Below are 12,551 nucleotides of genomic sequence, written 5' to 3'. Positions count from 1 at the left end.
GTTTTAATGAATGGGCCTGGAGAAATACCTTTGACTTCTTTGAAGCTGTTTAGACCAGTTGGAGATGCTGTCTCTCATCTCAAGTGTAAGTGCAAATGCAGACCAGTGCAGTGCATCCTTAAAACTGCTGTACACTGGCCATTGCTGCCTTTGCTGTGGTTATAGTGGAGAAGAAGTGTGGCTGTTTTGCCCAGATGTCTATGGGTTAATGCCCATGTCAGAAAGCCACAACTGCACCTGGTTACAAGGGACCTGGCCTGATCCCTTTCACGGTGGGGGCAAGTGGTATGGAAACCAAAAATCAAAACCCCATGCAAACAGTGATGTTGTCTCATTCCTAGGAACAAGCATAAACCTTCTTGTTCTTCCTGACAATTTTCATTAACTGGGTAATTGTGTAGCAGGCGTTTTAGGCTCTGTCTCTGTGCTCTGGTGTTGGAGGATGGCTTTCAGATCCCCATGTGGGTCTGAAGAATTTCAGGCATACACAGGTTCTTCTGAGACTGGCCTTCCTACAGTATGAGGAATGTGAGTAATGGGCATGATTACTGATGAAGGACTTCTGTGGGTTTTCACTCCATCAAAGTATTAATTTCTGGAGTGGTGCGATCAAGGAAGCAGTTGTTGTTTGTAGACAGATAAGGAGAAAGGAACTGGTATAGAAAAGTTGAGATAGTGGTATGAGGGAGAAAGGGTTTTACAAACACTATAAATCTTTAAATGGATGGGAAAATGAAGCTTGTGAGGAAATGATCAAATTAATATTTGTTAAACATGCACATTCGGTTGCCATTCAAGATACTTTGAGTTTTTAGTAGCAGAGTTGATTTTTTTACAATAATACCATTGAGAAATTAATCAAAATTGTTTATTAAGTATTTTAATAGAAATTTAATGGATACCTGGAGTCTGTAAGCCTTTTAAATGTATCAGCATTTCAGATAGATTTGAAAGTATTCAGATATTAATGGTGGAAATACTTTCAATTTGCATGTGGCTTGTTTGTAGTAATTTTGTTTTCACCTCAGACACATGCAGTTTCTAATTCATGCCTAAAAATAAGATCTTGATGTATTAGCTCTGCTGCTGTGAAATTAGAATATTTCAGGAATCATTCCACACTTAAATTTTAGAGAGCGTTTTAGAGTTGCCCAGAAGCTGCAACACACTGTCATAAGCCAACTTGATCCTGTTTTTCTAGGCAAGCTATATCAAGGTATAATTCTGGATTAGGTGGCTGTGTGTCCTTGGACTTGACTACACTTAGGAAACATAGAAAATGACATGGAGATGTTTCAGGTTACTTTTAATCCTTACACTCTATTGCGTAATGAGGGTTATGGCAATTTAAAGGTTTCTGGGAGCATTAGGGTTGGTCATATAGTTATGATTTACAAACTAAGCCCATAATCCAGTCCCACTTCTCTCCTGGTAGTCTGTGAAAATATGTCATGTATGACCTTTTTGTAATGGACTATAATCACCAGTGTTTCTCTTAATACCATGGCCCTTAAATGCTTTTAGGAACTCAGTTTCACAGAGAGTGATGTCTTTTATTACTTTGATGTATTAAGGGATACTGCAGATACAAAATACTCAATATGTGTAGTTCTAGTATTGCACTTCTTGACTAGGGAGTGTCGATTTATAGGGTTTTTTTTTTTTTTTTTGAAGAATGATGATATTTGAAGGACATCAATGAGTCATTTAAAAAGATACAGCAGGGAAGTTGTTTTCCTCTCAGTGTAGACTTGGATCATCCTTTGTCAACACTGCTGTTTGTTCTCAATCCCAATCCCTTTGCCTCCTCCTGCATCTCTTATGCTGTTGGATGCTGTGCTGGAGTTTAAAGATTTGTCGGTTCCTATGGATTGAGTGGTCTCTTCAGGTTAGTTGTGGAACAGGAGATACACCTTATTCACTGGTGTCCATGGATCTGAGCCCTGTGTATGTTATTTCCTTTGGACAAAAAATAATTTGGATTTGCAGAATTGTGGTCTACTTCAGTCTGAAAGTAACTATTAGGGACTACAGCTGTGTGCTTACCTCACTGTGGATGAAAAGCAAACTACTAGGAAAGAGAGTAACAAGCCAGGAGAGCAGTTGGGAGTCTTGTGTAGTCTGGTGAAAACATCTAGGTTTGGGACAGAAAATACCGTATTGCTTTCGGGGCTTTTTAAGCTCTGATGCTCACTGAATAATTTCCTTGTATGCAGAAAACATGAGAGAAAGAAATGACTTGCCGTGCTTGCACAAAGCTGTTGAAGGATCCTGGGAGCAGCCCGCTCCTGGGGCTCTGGCTGTGAGGATGGGGGAATGCTGGTGCAGCCAGGAGCACCCCCTGTCCCCCTGTGACCTGGGGAGAGGCTCCCAGCAGGGCTGTGGGAGGCTGCAGCCAGCACTGAACGTGGCTCTTGGGGGCTGCTTTTGGTGCAGCCCGTGGCTGCCTGAGCCACAGGGCACAGCGCCCTTGTTGGCTGGCACCATCCCATCCCGGGGAGGTGCCAGCCCAGTGTCCAGGGCCGGGGCTGCCCTGGTGGCCCCAGCTGCCCCACTCCTGGCTGGCATGGTGGGATGAGCCCTGTGCTGCTGCTCCCTCGGTGCCTCCCGGCCCACAGGGGACCGCAGCTGCCCTGATGGCACACGGCCCTTGGGGTGGATGTATCACATGGGTGTGCTGCTCAGGGGAGAGACAAATGGGAGAGGGGGGATGTTTTGGGAGGGTGTTGTTTACTCGAGGTGCAACATTTTCCTTTTTTCTATTCCTAGTCCAAAGAAGAAAAAATAGCTTAGTTGGCAAAAAGAAAAACATGGGATGAGGCAAAGGAATGTAGGAAAAAAAGACAGTGGAAGGAATGTTTTAATTGAGAAGATGGGGGGCTGTGGGAAGAGCTAAGAAACAGATGTGGCTGGCTTCACTTCAAGCAAGTTTTATGCATTCAAAATTCTTGGCTGCTAGCTAAAATGATGCTTGTTAATTACATTTAAATAGACTGGTAGTGAGTAGGAATAGAGAAATACAACCCTAACCCTCCTCTCTAAACAGGCAATGTCGTTTTCTTGACTGTGTGGGGAAGAAATTGTTGATGTCTCAGGATTTTAGATTATTTTTTTGCTATCATTTTTTAAATCTTGAATTATTGAATAACTGCAGATAAATCAAATCTGCTTTAAGAATGTGAATTTTATGGAGGTAAGCAGAAGTTATAGATGAAGATTTTTAAAATTCTAATATTTGCTTTTTTCTCCCACCCTCCTACAGACATAGGACTGGGCAGTGACTCTGTATGTGCACGTCCCTCATCTCATCGGATAAAATCCTTTGATTCTCTGGGATCCCAGTCTTCACACAGCAGAACTTCAAAACTCTTTCAGGGACAGTATCGGAGTTTGGTAAGTTCTGGAAGAATGTAACATGCTGTGGTGTGATATTTTTTTTCCCCCTTTCTTTTCCCCTTTTTTAAAAATGAGTTTTGAAAGTAGATTATAGTGTAGTAAAGTACCTGTTTTCTCTCTTTCAGTTCTGTATTTTTAGCCTGTGAGTTTGTTTTTGCAGCTTTTCATATGATGTTTCAAAAATACATGCAGCTTTTTGTGAACTTTGAACTATTTTTTCCTCCTTTAGTGCTCCGTGTTGTCTGCATAGACAGTATCTTCCTGGATTTATGTTTTTTCCTTTCAGTAAGGACTTGCTTTTCCAAAGGCAAAAATCTCATTTTCTCTCTGAGTTTAGGGGTGATGATTGAAGGTTATTCAAACCTCTGTGAAGGTGGTATTTCGAATGTTGGCAGTAGTGGTAGTTGTTTCTGTTTTCTGTTATATTTGGAAGTTAATCCTTCAACTTGCCTTTGGGTAACTGAGTCGTATGGGCCATTGCTTTATTGTACAGCTGAAATCAGGGTTGCATACCTCATGGAAATTGTGATAAAACGTATTTTTAGTCACTGAATGTTTGCAAGGAGGGTTCCAGATCCCTAAAGAAAGCTGCTTTATCTGTGGCTTTCTTAGGTGTGGTGTGATGTGTTTTCTCTGCTAGCAGAGCCTGTGCAAGTTTTTGCCCTAGGCCACTAATTTGAGCTCCCATTCTGCTGTTCACAGCCCACTCAGTTTTGCAGATGCAGCAGCTGGTGGGATTAGCTGTTGCTGGATCACTGAAGTAATCAGAGTTCTCAGTATTTCTGTCACTTTGGTGATCTGAGTTGCTCTATGCAAAGTTAGTGCAGAGAAGTGCAAGAAGGAGGGAAAAGGAGCTAGTGTCCAAACCCAGGAAATTTCTGGTTTGGTTTTGTTGGTGTAGATGATCTGTTTGGAAGCGCTCTCACGGAGTTTGTACTCATTTCCTCTGCTGGAAAGCTGTACTGGCAGAGCACAGGGTTTGTAGTTGATCTCACTGTGCAATGTTTATGCTTAACTTGTGGCTTTTTACCGTTTACTAAACCAAAACATCTTCTCTTGAAATTTAGCGGAGAGGATGAAAGCGCATAATATACAAGCAAAGGACTAAGGCAGAGGCACTTGTATGAAAATGTGCTGATCTAATTGTCAGACACTGGGACTTAGACTATCTTGGTGCTTTCTGCATGTTTTCAAAGTTGTGATTGCCCTAGTTTTCCTGTAGTTTCTCAGCTGCTAACGCTGATGAAAGTCATACTGAGTTGTGATACAATAACGTGATTTCTGGGGTTATGAATTAAGCTGACATGTTGTAAGTTCCTAGTGACAACATGCAGTCTTTTCATCATCTCACCTATATAGGCAACATGTAGGTGAAATTCTTCTACCTGGATGGCTGACTAGGACTGCTTACACAGTCATTTTCTCACTAAGCTACTTTTTTAGCTGTACAGGTATTGATCCTTAGTTAGGATAGAGACAAACATGATTTGTAGTGCTATGCTCTCCGTTCCAGTGAAATGTTTTTGAAGTTGTCCAGGTATTGAACTTTTTTTAGCCCAAAGGTTTGTCCAAACTCTCATGAAATGCTTGAATGGTGCAGATACCCAAAATTGACATCTGAGGACAAAATGCTGAATTTGAAAATCGTTAATGTGAAAGGCTTATTAGTTACTTTAAAGAACATTCAGTTGTTAGGACAGAGTGATAATGTGCCTTCACATCCGTGGTAGGGGATGAGGATGCATACATAGCATATATGGACAGCTGCAAGTCTGACCTGCTGCAGGCTTCCAGCTTTGCTAACCTTGAGAGAAATGATTTAGGAGTACTTACTCAAGGTAAGTTGCATAACTCTGTGGTTGGTTTTGTGAAATAAGACTCCTTTGCTGGCAGGCCATGGAGACTTGTATCTGCAACTGTGGAAGCCACCAACCTGATCTGTTACAGGAAGAAATAAAAGGAAAAGGTTTTGAGCTGCAAACTCCCTATATATCCAAAATTAAATTAAACCAAACTCAGTATCTCCTTCCTTGCAGCACAGAGAATTTTAGGAAAAAACTCTCTAATGTAAAGCCTTTGTTTCTTTGTAGTTGTCAAAAGCAGTTTTGATTTATGCTAGTTATAGAAAATGTATATGTTTAATTATTGCTCTCACAAAAAAAAAAAAATCTCATTTTAGCTCTGTCAACCCCTTGTGATTTGAAGGGGTAATAAGTAAAATACTTACTCCCATGGCTGATGTAAACCTATAGATTAAAAATGTCTGAAGTACTGGAAGTGCCAAATCTCTCCTTATAAAGGCTTTTAAGTAAAAATGTGTGGAGGAAAGGCTATTTCCATTTTATGGACATTTCTGTTTTGCTCATGGAAATATTGTTTAAGTCTCTAATGATGATTTTTATTCTTTGTTTTCTCTTACTAGGACATGACAGATAACGGCAACCATCAGTTGGTGGTCAGAGCCAAATTTAATTTTCAACAGAAAAATGAAGATGAACTTTCTTTTTCGAAAGGCGATATTATTCATGTTACAAGAGTGGAAGAAGGAGGCTGGTGGGAAGGAACTTTAAATGGAAAAACAGGGTGGTTTCCAAGTAACTACGTACGAGAAATTAAATCAAATGGTGAGTTTTGAAGGGCAGAACAGTAGAACATATTAGCAGAAGTTCTTGCTTTCTGTAGAGGTTGATGGTTGATTCATTAAAACTTGTAATGCTTCTTGTTTAAGCTGGATTTTATTTACTGAATGTCATTTACAGCAGTGATTAATGCTCAGGAACTTGCAGTTCCCCATCCCAGCTCACTGTATAGAGTGGATTCTGAATTAGCAGTAAGTGTGCAGAAAACTCCTCATTCTCTTTGCTTTTCTGTCACGTTTGAGCTGCTCTCACTTCCTTGGTCTGAATTCCTAGAATGTGGGATTTTGACTCAAATGTTGACAGACTTTGAATCGGTGCTTTGGGTTGGGATAGTGAGATACAACAACCAAAAAAATGAACAAGAAAAAAACTCTAAACCAAACAAAAGTTTACTCAATACATCTCATTACTTAGAAGTAAGCAACTGCAGGAAAGAAACCCAATTCTATCAAAATCTACTTTTGAAAGATAATCTTTGTGATTTTTCTTTTCCTTTCTTGTTCATGTGCATTCAGCTTTTCATACTGGCTTTACCCTTCCACTGAAGGTTTATTTTGAGCTATATAAAGTGCCTTCTGTAAATGTCATCTGAATATCAGAAGTAGCATTCCTTTTTAATCCACTAGGATGTTGCTGTGGGTGACATAATTTCTTGGTCTCCTTTATTTCCTTTTTTTTACCCCATGTCTTTCCTTGTCTTGGCTTATTTTCAGAGATTAGGGATAAGCCTGGTAGGGTAAAATTACCCAGGGTCTCTGGAAGGCTTTACCACTGTTTCCTTTGTTACAGCTCCAGTGAAAACACGCATCTTCTGGGGCCATGCTAAAGTCTTTGGCAAGGCTTTTCCCCCCCACCCCCCTTTATGAGGCAGCTTTTCAGATGACTGATTGCAGTGAGGTTGTGGGAGAAAAAGTCCTTTTAAACATACCTTTTTTCTTTTGGTTGCATCCTCTTATTTTTTTCCTTGATTTAATATCTCCAGTCTGTTGCTGCAAAATGCTGGTCTTAGATCTGCAGCTTCATTATCCTTTTCAACCAACTTCTCTCAGACATAGTCACGATGTAAGACTTGGCTTTAATGTTCTTTAGAGAATCTCTCAGATGCAGCTTATCCTGAGAAGCATTTCTTGAAGCCTGTTTTTGGTTTGTAGTGTTGTAGCATCAGCCATGATGACCCTCTTGTCTCATTGTTATTCATTTAAATCCTTGCTGCTGAGATTTTGTTTGAATTTCATCAGTTTTGACCTCTTCCAGCTTCTGGAACGTGGGTAGGCAATTAAGCTCCAGAACAGAAATGCTTTAACAGTGAACATGCAGAAACCAGAAGTTGCCAGTAACCAGAATTAAGTGGTTCTCGTTTTATTAAGAATGCTGCACTTGGGTGAAGTAACTCTTCTGAGGAGGAAGAGACAAGATGTAGTGTACCAAGTGCAGTCTGATGCTTGTGACTCCTTGTAGCCCTGTCTGATCCCTGGGGCTGACATGGCTTTTACTTTTACTTCTTGCCCTCTGACGAATTTTCTCCTAAGTCCTTTTCCCTCCACTGTATAGTGTATTCTCTCTGCCTTAACAGTTTATTCCTTCTGGCTTCTGCAAAACTTCCTGTGTTCTTGAACCGCTGTCTCATGTGTTCAGTTTCTTCTCTGGGAGTTTCTTCTGTTTGTGCCCATGCCTTTCTCTTCTCAGGAAGTTTAGTTCATTGAGTATTACAGAGTCAAAATGACTGGGCTGTAGCTCACTAGCTTTCTCTGTTTTCCTCCTCCATTTTAAAATTACTGGGTTTGGCTTTTTCCTGTGCTTTATGGAACTTCACTTGTCCTTTCTGGTTTCAGATATGGCTATAGCTAGTTCTCTTACTATCAAATCAGCACAACAGGTACTGTGTAATTTATCAATAGTGATTTTAACCTTTTATGCATTTGTAGGTATACGTTTGAGTTGTCTGAAGCTGACTTTTCTATGAGGCAGATAGGGGGTTGGTGGAAGGAAGCATGACAGTTTCTTAGTGTGTTAGTAAACTGGATTTGCAGATTAGCTTTACCCCTTCATGTATGTATGCATGCTGTGGAATGCTTTGTTGCTACTACCCTCATGACCATGTTAGTTGTATTTTTAATGGTGACCTGACTTGTGCTTACTTTTGCTTCTTTTTGTGTGTTGGTGGTCAGTGTAGCTATTTGTGATATTTGCTCCATGTCAGTTTCCATCCACTTTTTCTGTTCTTTCTTTATCATGCCTCTAATTTTTAAAGGACGTGCCATTCTTGTGAGCCTTTTCTGCTTATGTTGTTAAAAGTGGGGCTTCTTCTTTACCTGTATTTTTAAGTTTACTGAATTCTTCTTACTTGAAGTTCATTGTTGTAATTTTGCTGAACGTTTTTTATTTTATTGGTTGTTTCCATGAAACTTGTTTATTGAAACTTGAATATTTTTATTTTCAACGGAGTTTTACTGTGGTGGTGCAGAACTTTTACTTTATGGGTATTGTTGAAGATCTTAAAGGGATGGCTTTTCTGGAATTCTCCTCCCTTCTGTATCCAAATGCATTGCTGCTGTGTCCTGCTGCTGCACTTTCTTTGTTCTGCTGTCCTTGTTCAAACAAGGATGTAATGCTGTTTGTCACAAAGCTCTGAAGTTACTTAACTAGGTGAGTGTTCATGAGAAGCTTCATCTAGGTTATATGCAATTTCTGTTGCCTTCCTGTGTCCCTGCTCTTCTTAGTTCATCTTCATTAGGAGGGTTGGCATTTCTTGAGTTCATAATCTTACACTGTCCATTTTTCTAGACTTCCTAGTAACTAGATATGTACCTTATTTCAGGATTTTCCTAATTCAGAAGTATTTTAAGTGCCTTCATGCCTTAAGCATAAGGTTGAAATATAAAAGTGCTCTTTTTTGCCTTATGTATTTTAAAAGTAGTTAGGAGAACTTGCAGCCTTGCTAGCTTAAATTACCAAGCAAAACAAAATATGTTTTCTGTCAGTGTTACAAGAGATTAATTAAAAAAAAAAAAAAAACAACAGATAGGATTGTTGAAATACATGCTCTTGATTAAGGTCTCTGAAAAAAACATTCATCCTGGACATCTCTCTGTTTTCAGAATACTCTGTAAAACGTTCTGGCAATTGGCAGAACGGCACTTTTTTCTCTGAAATGTAGCTGAAAATACTGTAAATAGTTAGAAATTTTGCATAGGATGATGCATTATATGGAGAGCACCCAGGACTTGACTAAATAAGCTCCTGGTTTTCACTAAATTAAATATCCTCAGTCTGCTGCAACCTGGCTTCTGCAAATTGAGTAAAAGAAGAAATGAGCAAAGTTACTTTTATGCACGTGTTTTTCTTTTAATTCTCACAAATCTCATAGGCATTAGATGTTTAGATAAATTGATTTTGTTCTAAATTAAAATCCTCTTGTGTAAAAAACCTGTAGATATGTAATCTTAGCTTTTACAGAGGCTCTGAAGTTATATATTCAAGGAATGGAAGAAAGATACGTGGCAATGGAACTGCCTTTACCCACATTGATTTCTTGAAGAGTTTAGAAGAGAAGAAAGCTGCATTACATAAATTACATCAGCAGAGCATATCACATTATAAGGTATCTCACAGTGGTCGTGCTCTGGTTGTTTATTTAGCTGTGCCCTAGTGATTAGAGCTAGCACACAGTGCTAATGTATGTATGAGGTGAGCTGCCAATGGTTGTAGGACACATACTGAGATTATTGAGCAAAGCACAGCATTTCATTTTCTTAGGCTGGACAATGACTATTTTGGGGAAAATAAATTTGGCTGAGATGGAAAACTGTTTTTGTTTTGCTTTTGAGTGTGTATTTATTCAGTCCCTTTCCCTGACCCAAGGGGAAAAAGAGGTTATATTTAAAGTTATGATAGTTACGTTCAAACATGTAAATATATTTTAAAAAAGGTAGTATTTTCTATTCAGATACATGCTTGCACTGTGAGCTTCAAAAAAATGGTCCATTTGTCTCTCCCTCCCCCCTGTGGCTGTGTTTTCATTTCCCTTTTCAGACCCTGTAGCATCTTACATTTTTAAATGTTCTTTGGTCACTAGTTAGGAAGTACTTTGAAGTGAAAGGATTTCTTTTTTTTATCCTGCTCTACTGTTACATGGGACAGAGGGTAAAAAATAATGTGTAAACTTGTTAAGATGCTTGACAGTGGGGCCTTTCTGAGGTTGTTTTAGCTTACATAAATTGGAACAGGAAGGGGTGAAGGTGTAGGTGGAGTCTTGTCTCTTACAGTGCTGCTTTTGTCTCACACAGTGGTTAGAGATTTGGAGACCTAGTTTTGAGGGTTTCCTTGCAATGAAAAGAGGAGTGGTTGGCCAGAATGGGATGCACTTGCTTAGCTACTGTTGGATGTTAATCAGATTTTTAAAAAAATATCACATGATCAGTTACTGAGTTTTATCCAAGCATGATCCCTTTAAATGACATGAGATTACACAGGAGGGAATATAACTTTGTTAAAACTACATTTGATATGTCACAAATTCTCTGCAGAAATCAATGTATTGTTACTGCCCTGTGCTCTGTTATGCTTTCTTGACAGTTGTTAGTATCAGGCCCAGTGCAAATTACAGTGATAGTGTTTCTTTTGATTGGATGTTTAAAAACCGAAATCAGTGTGGGGAAAAGGTCAGAATATAGTGGAGGAGTAGAGTGTCAGCTGTTTCCATCTTGTGGTGTGTGAGGGAATGAGAAATTACACTTTTGGCTTTAAAAAAAAAAAAAGGAAAGGGAAAAATAACAAAACCCCATGAAGAATGTTAGTTTTTCTCTCCCCAACCACGTACACTCGGAGGAGTATTGTGTTCGCTTGTCAAGTGTAATTCTACAGACATCAATAAAATAGAGGTTGGGAGCAGGGAATACTGTTGGGGCAGAAGTGTTGGTAGTGTCTGTATTGCAGAGTGGAGCACTGCAGCAGTGCCTGAACCATCTTGAGAACTGGGAAGAAGATTAGGTCTGCCCTCCGGATGCTGGACCTGAACTGATTAGTCTAGGAAGATGGAGTTTGCTTGTAGCGCTTTGCTGATGGGGACCACATAGCTTTTGGTGCTCGTGTTGGCACATCTTTCCTCCCCTAATATAGGATGAAATAGCCCCAGTTGGATTTTTTTTTATCTAGATTATGCACCATGCCACAGTAATCACTGAAACACACAGGGGTGTTCTTGTAGCAGAAGGGACAAAGAGCTTTGGTCAAGTATGTTCTGAAGGGAATAAATACTCTGTGGAGTTGCACGAAGTAGTGTTGCATGAAAATGAATATGGTATAAAGTGAAGACATGACAGAGGAGAGAATGTGGGAATATCAAGTAGTTTGAAGGCATGTAAGTTAAAATAGAAGGAAACAAAGTATTGGGAAGGATTGGGCAAATTGTCTTTTTACAGCCAATAAATAAACATATGTAAAGAATAAGATCGTTTCATTTTAGGGAGTTTGTGACATCTTCTGTTAAATATTGCTTCCACTGAGGAAAATGATTTGGTGGAAGAGTAGTGTTAAAAAGCCTTTGCTACCCCCATTCTTCACCCAAAGATGATCTGTTAAGTGAAGTCCATCTGGTTCATCACTAGACAGTGCATTATCAAGCGTGGCTGAGGGCAGTTGAATGCGATGTTTGATCACAAGAGAGAGGGACAGTGGTAACTCAGCTCTCGGTTTCAGTCACCAGCAGGATACCATCTCTTCCTGCACTTGAGCAGATGCCTGCCAGCTTTGGATTTGACCATATGCTGAGCCATTTTCATTGTGCCTTCAGTGTTAACATAAGGGAGTGTAGCTGGGAGAAGAGTGGGGAGATGCAAAAATCTTCTGTGTGGGAAAAGCTGGTGTCTGGCTCAGGTCACTCTCTTCCAGGGCTTTGAGAAATAGAGTCTCTGTGGAGTGGGCAAGGTGTTAGGGTTTTGCTGCTGATTCAAAAACCTGTGGACTTTATATATAAAGAGGTAGTGTGCTGAATGGGGGTGGTACCTCGAAATGTTTAATGGAATATGCTCTGTTTGCAAAATACTCTAGTGTTCTATTACCAAGGATAAAAAATGACACTTAACTTAGCATAAACAAAGAAAATGATTTCTTATGTGCAAGATCGGGATTTTCTTCTGTGTAATGCATTGTGCAATAAGTTAATTGCAACAAGACTGTTTCTTATTCCTCCTTATGAAGCAAGGCACTGCTTGAAGGCAGAATACCAGACGTCATAGACAGCTGGACTAATTTGCTGTGTCTGATTCTGCATTTCTGCAATAGAAATGGCCTTTATATTTTAAAAGCTAAATGTTGATTATGACTGTTCAGGCAAAACGATATGAATGTGAGATTCTTTTTTTCTGTCTTGTCTAAATCTGAATTTGGACATGTGAGTGTCTCTGATGGATAACTGAATCAGCTTAACAGCTGGGAATATAAATGACTATATGTTTCAGCAAAAAAAATCTCTCACTTTTTTCAGCAGCTTAAGGGAGGAGAGGTATTTTTGCATCC

General features: G+C 39.5%; 1 protein-coding gene across 4 annotated transcripts in view; it reads left to right on the top strand.

The window, feature by feature from the left end:
• ARHGEF7 (Rho guanine nucleotide exchange factor 7) overlaps nt 1-12,551 on the top strand; it is a 117,155-nt gene that overhangs the window by 46,474 nt on the left and 58,130 nt on the right. For all 4 annotated transcript variants that reach the window (XM_040090624.2, XM_040090632.2, XM_040090651.2 and 1 more), the window contains exons 4-5: nt 3,263-3,393; nt 5,819-6,020. In XM_040090624.2, coding sequence (XP_039946558.1) covers nt 3,263-3,393; nt 5,819-6,020 — 333 coding nt within the window. The remainder of the gene's footprint in view (nt 1-3,262; nt 3,394-5,818; nt 6,021-12,551) is intronic.

This window comes from Hirundo rustica, chromosome 2 (assembly GCF_015227805.2).
Source record: "Hirundo rustica isolate bHirRus1 chromosome 2, bHirRus1.pri.v3, whole genome shotgun sequence".
Lineage (NCBI taxonomy): Eukaryota > Metazoa > Chordata > Aves > Passeriformes > Hirundinidae > Hirundo > Hirundo rustica.
This window is presented reverse-complemented; position numbering and strand designations above follow the sequence as displayed.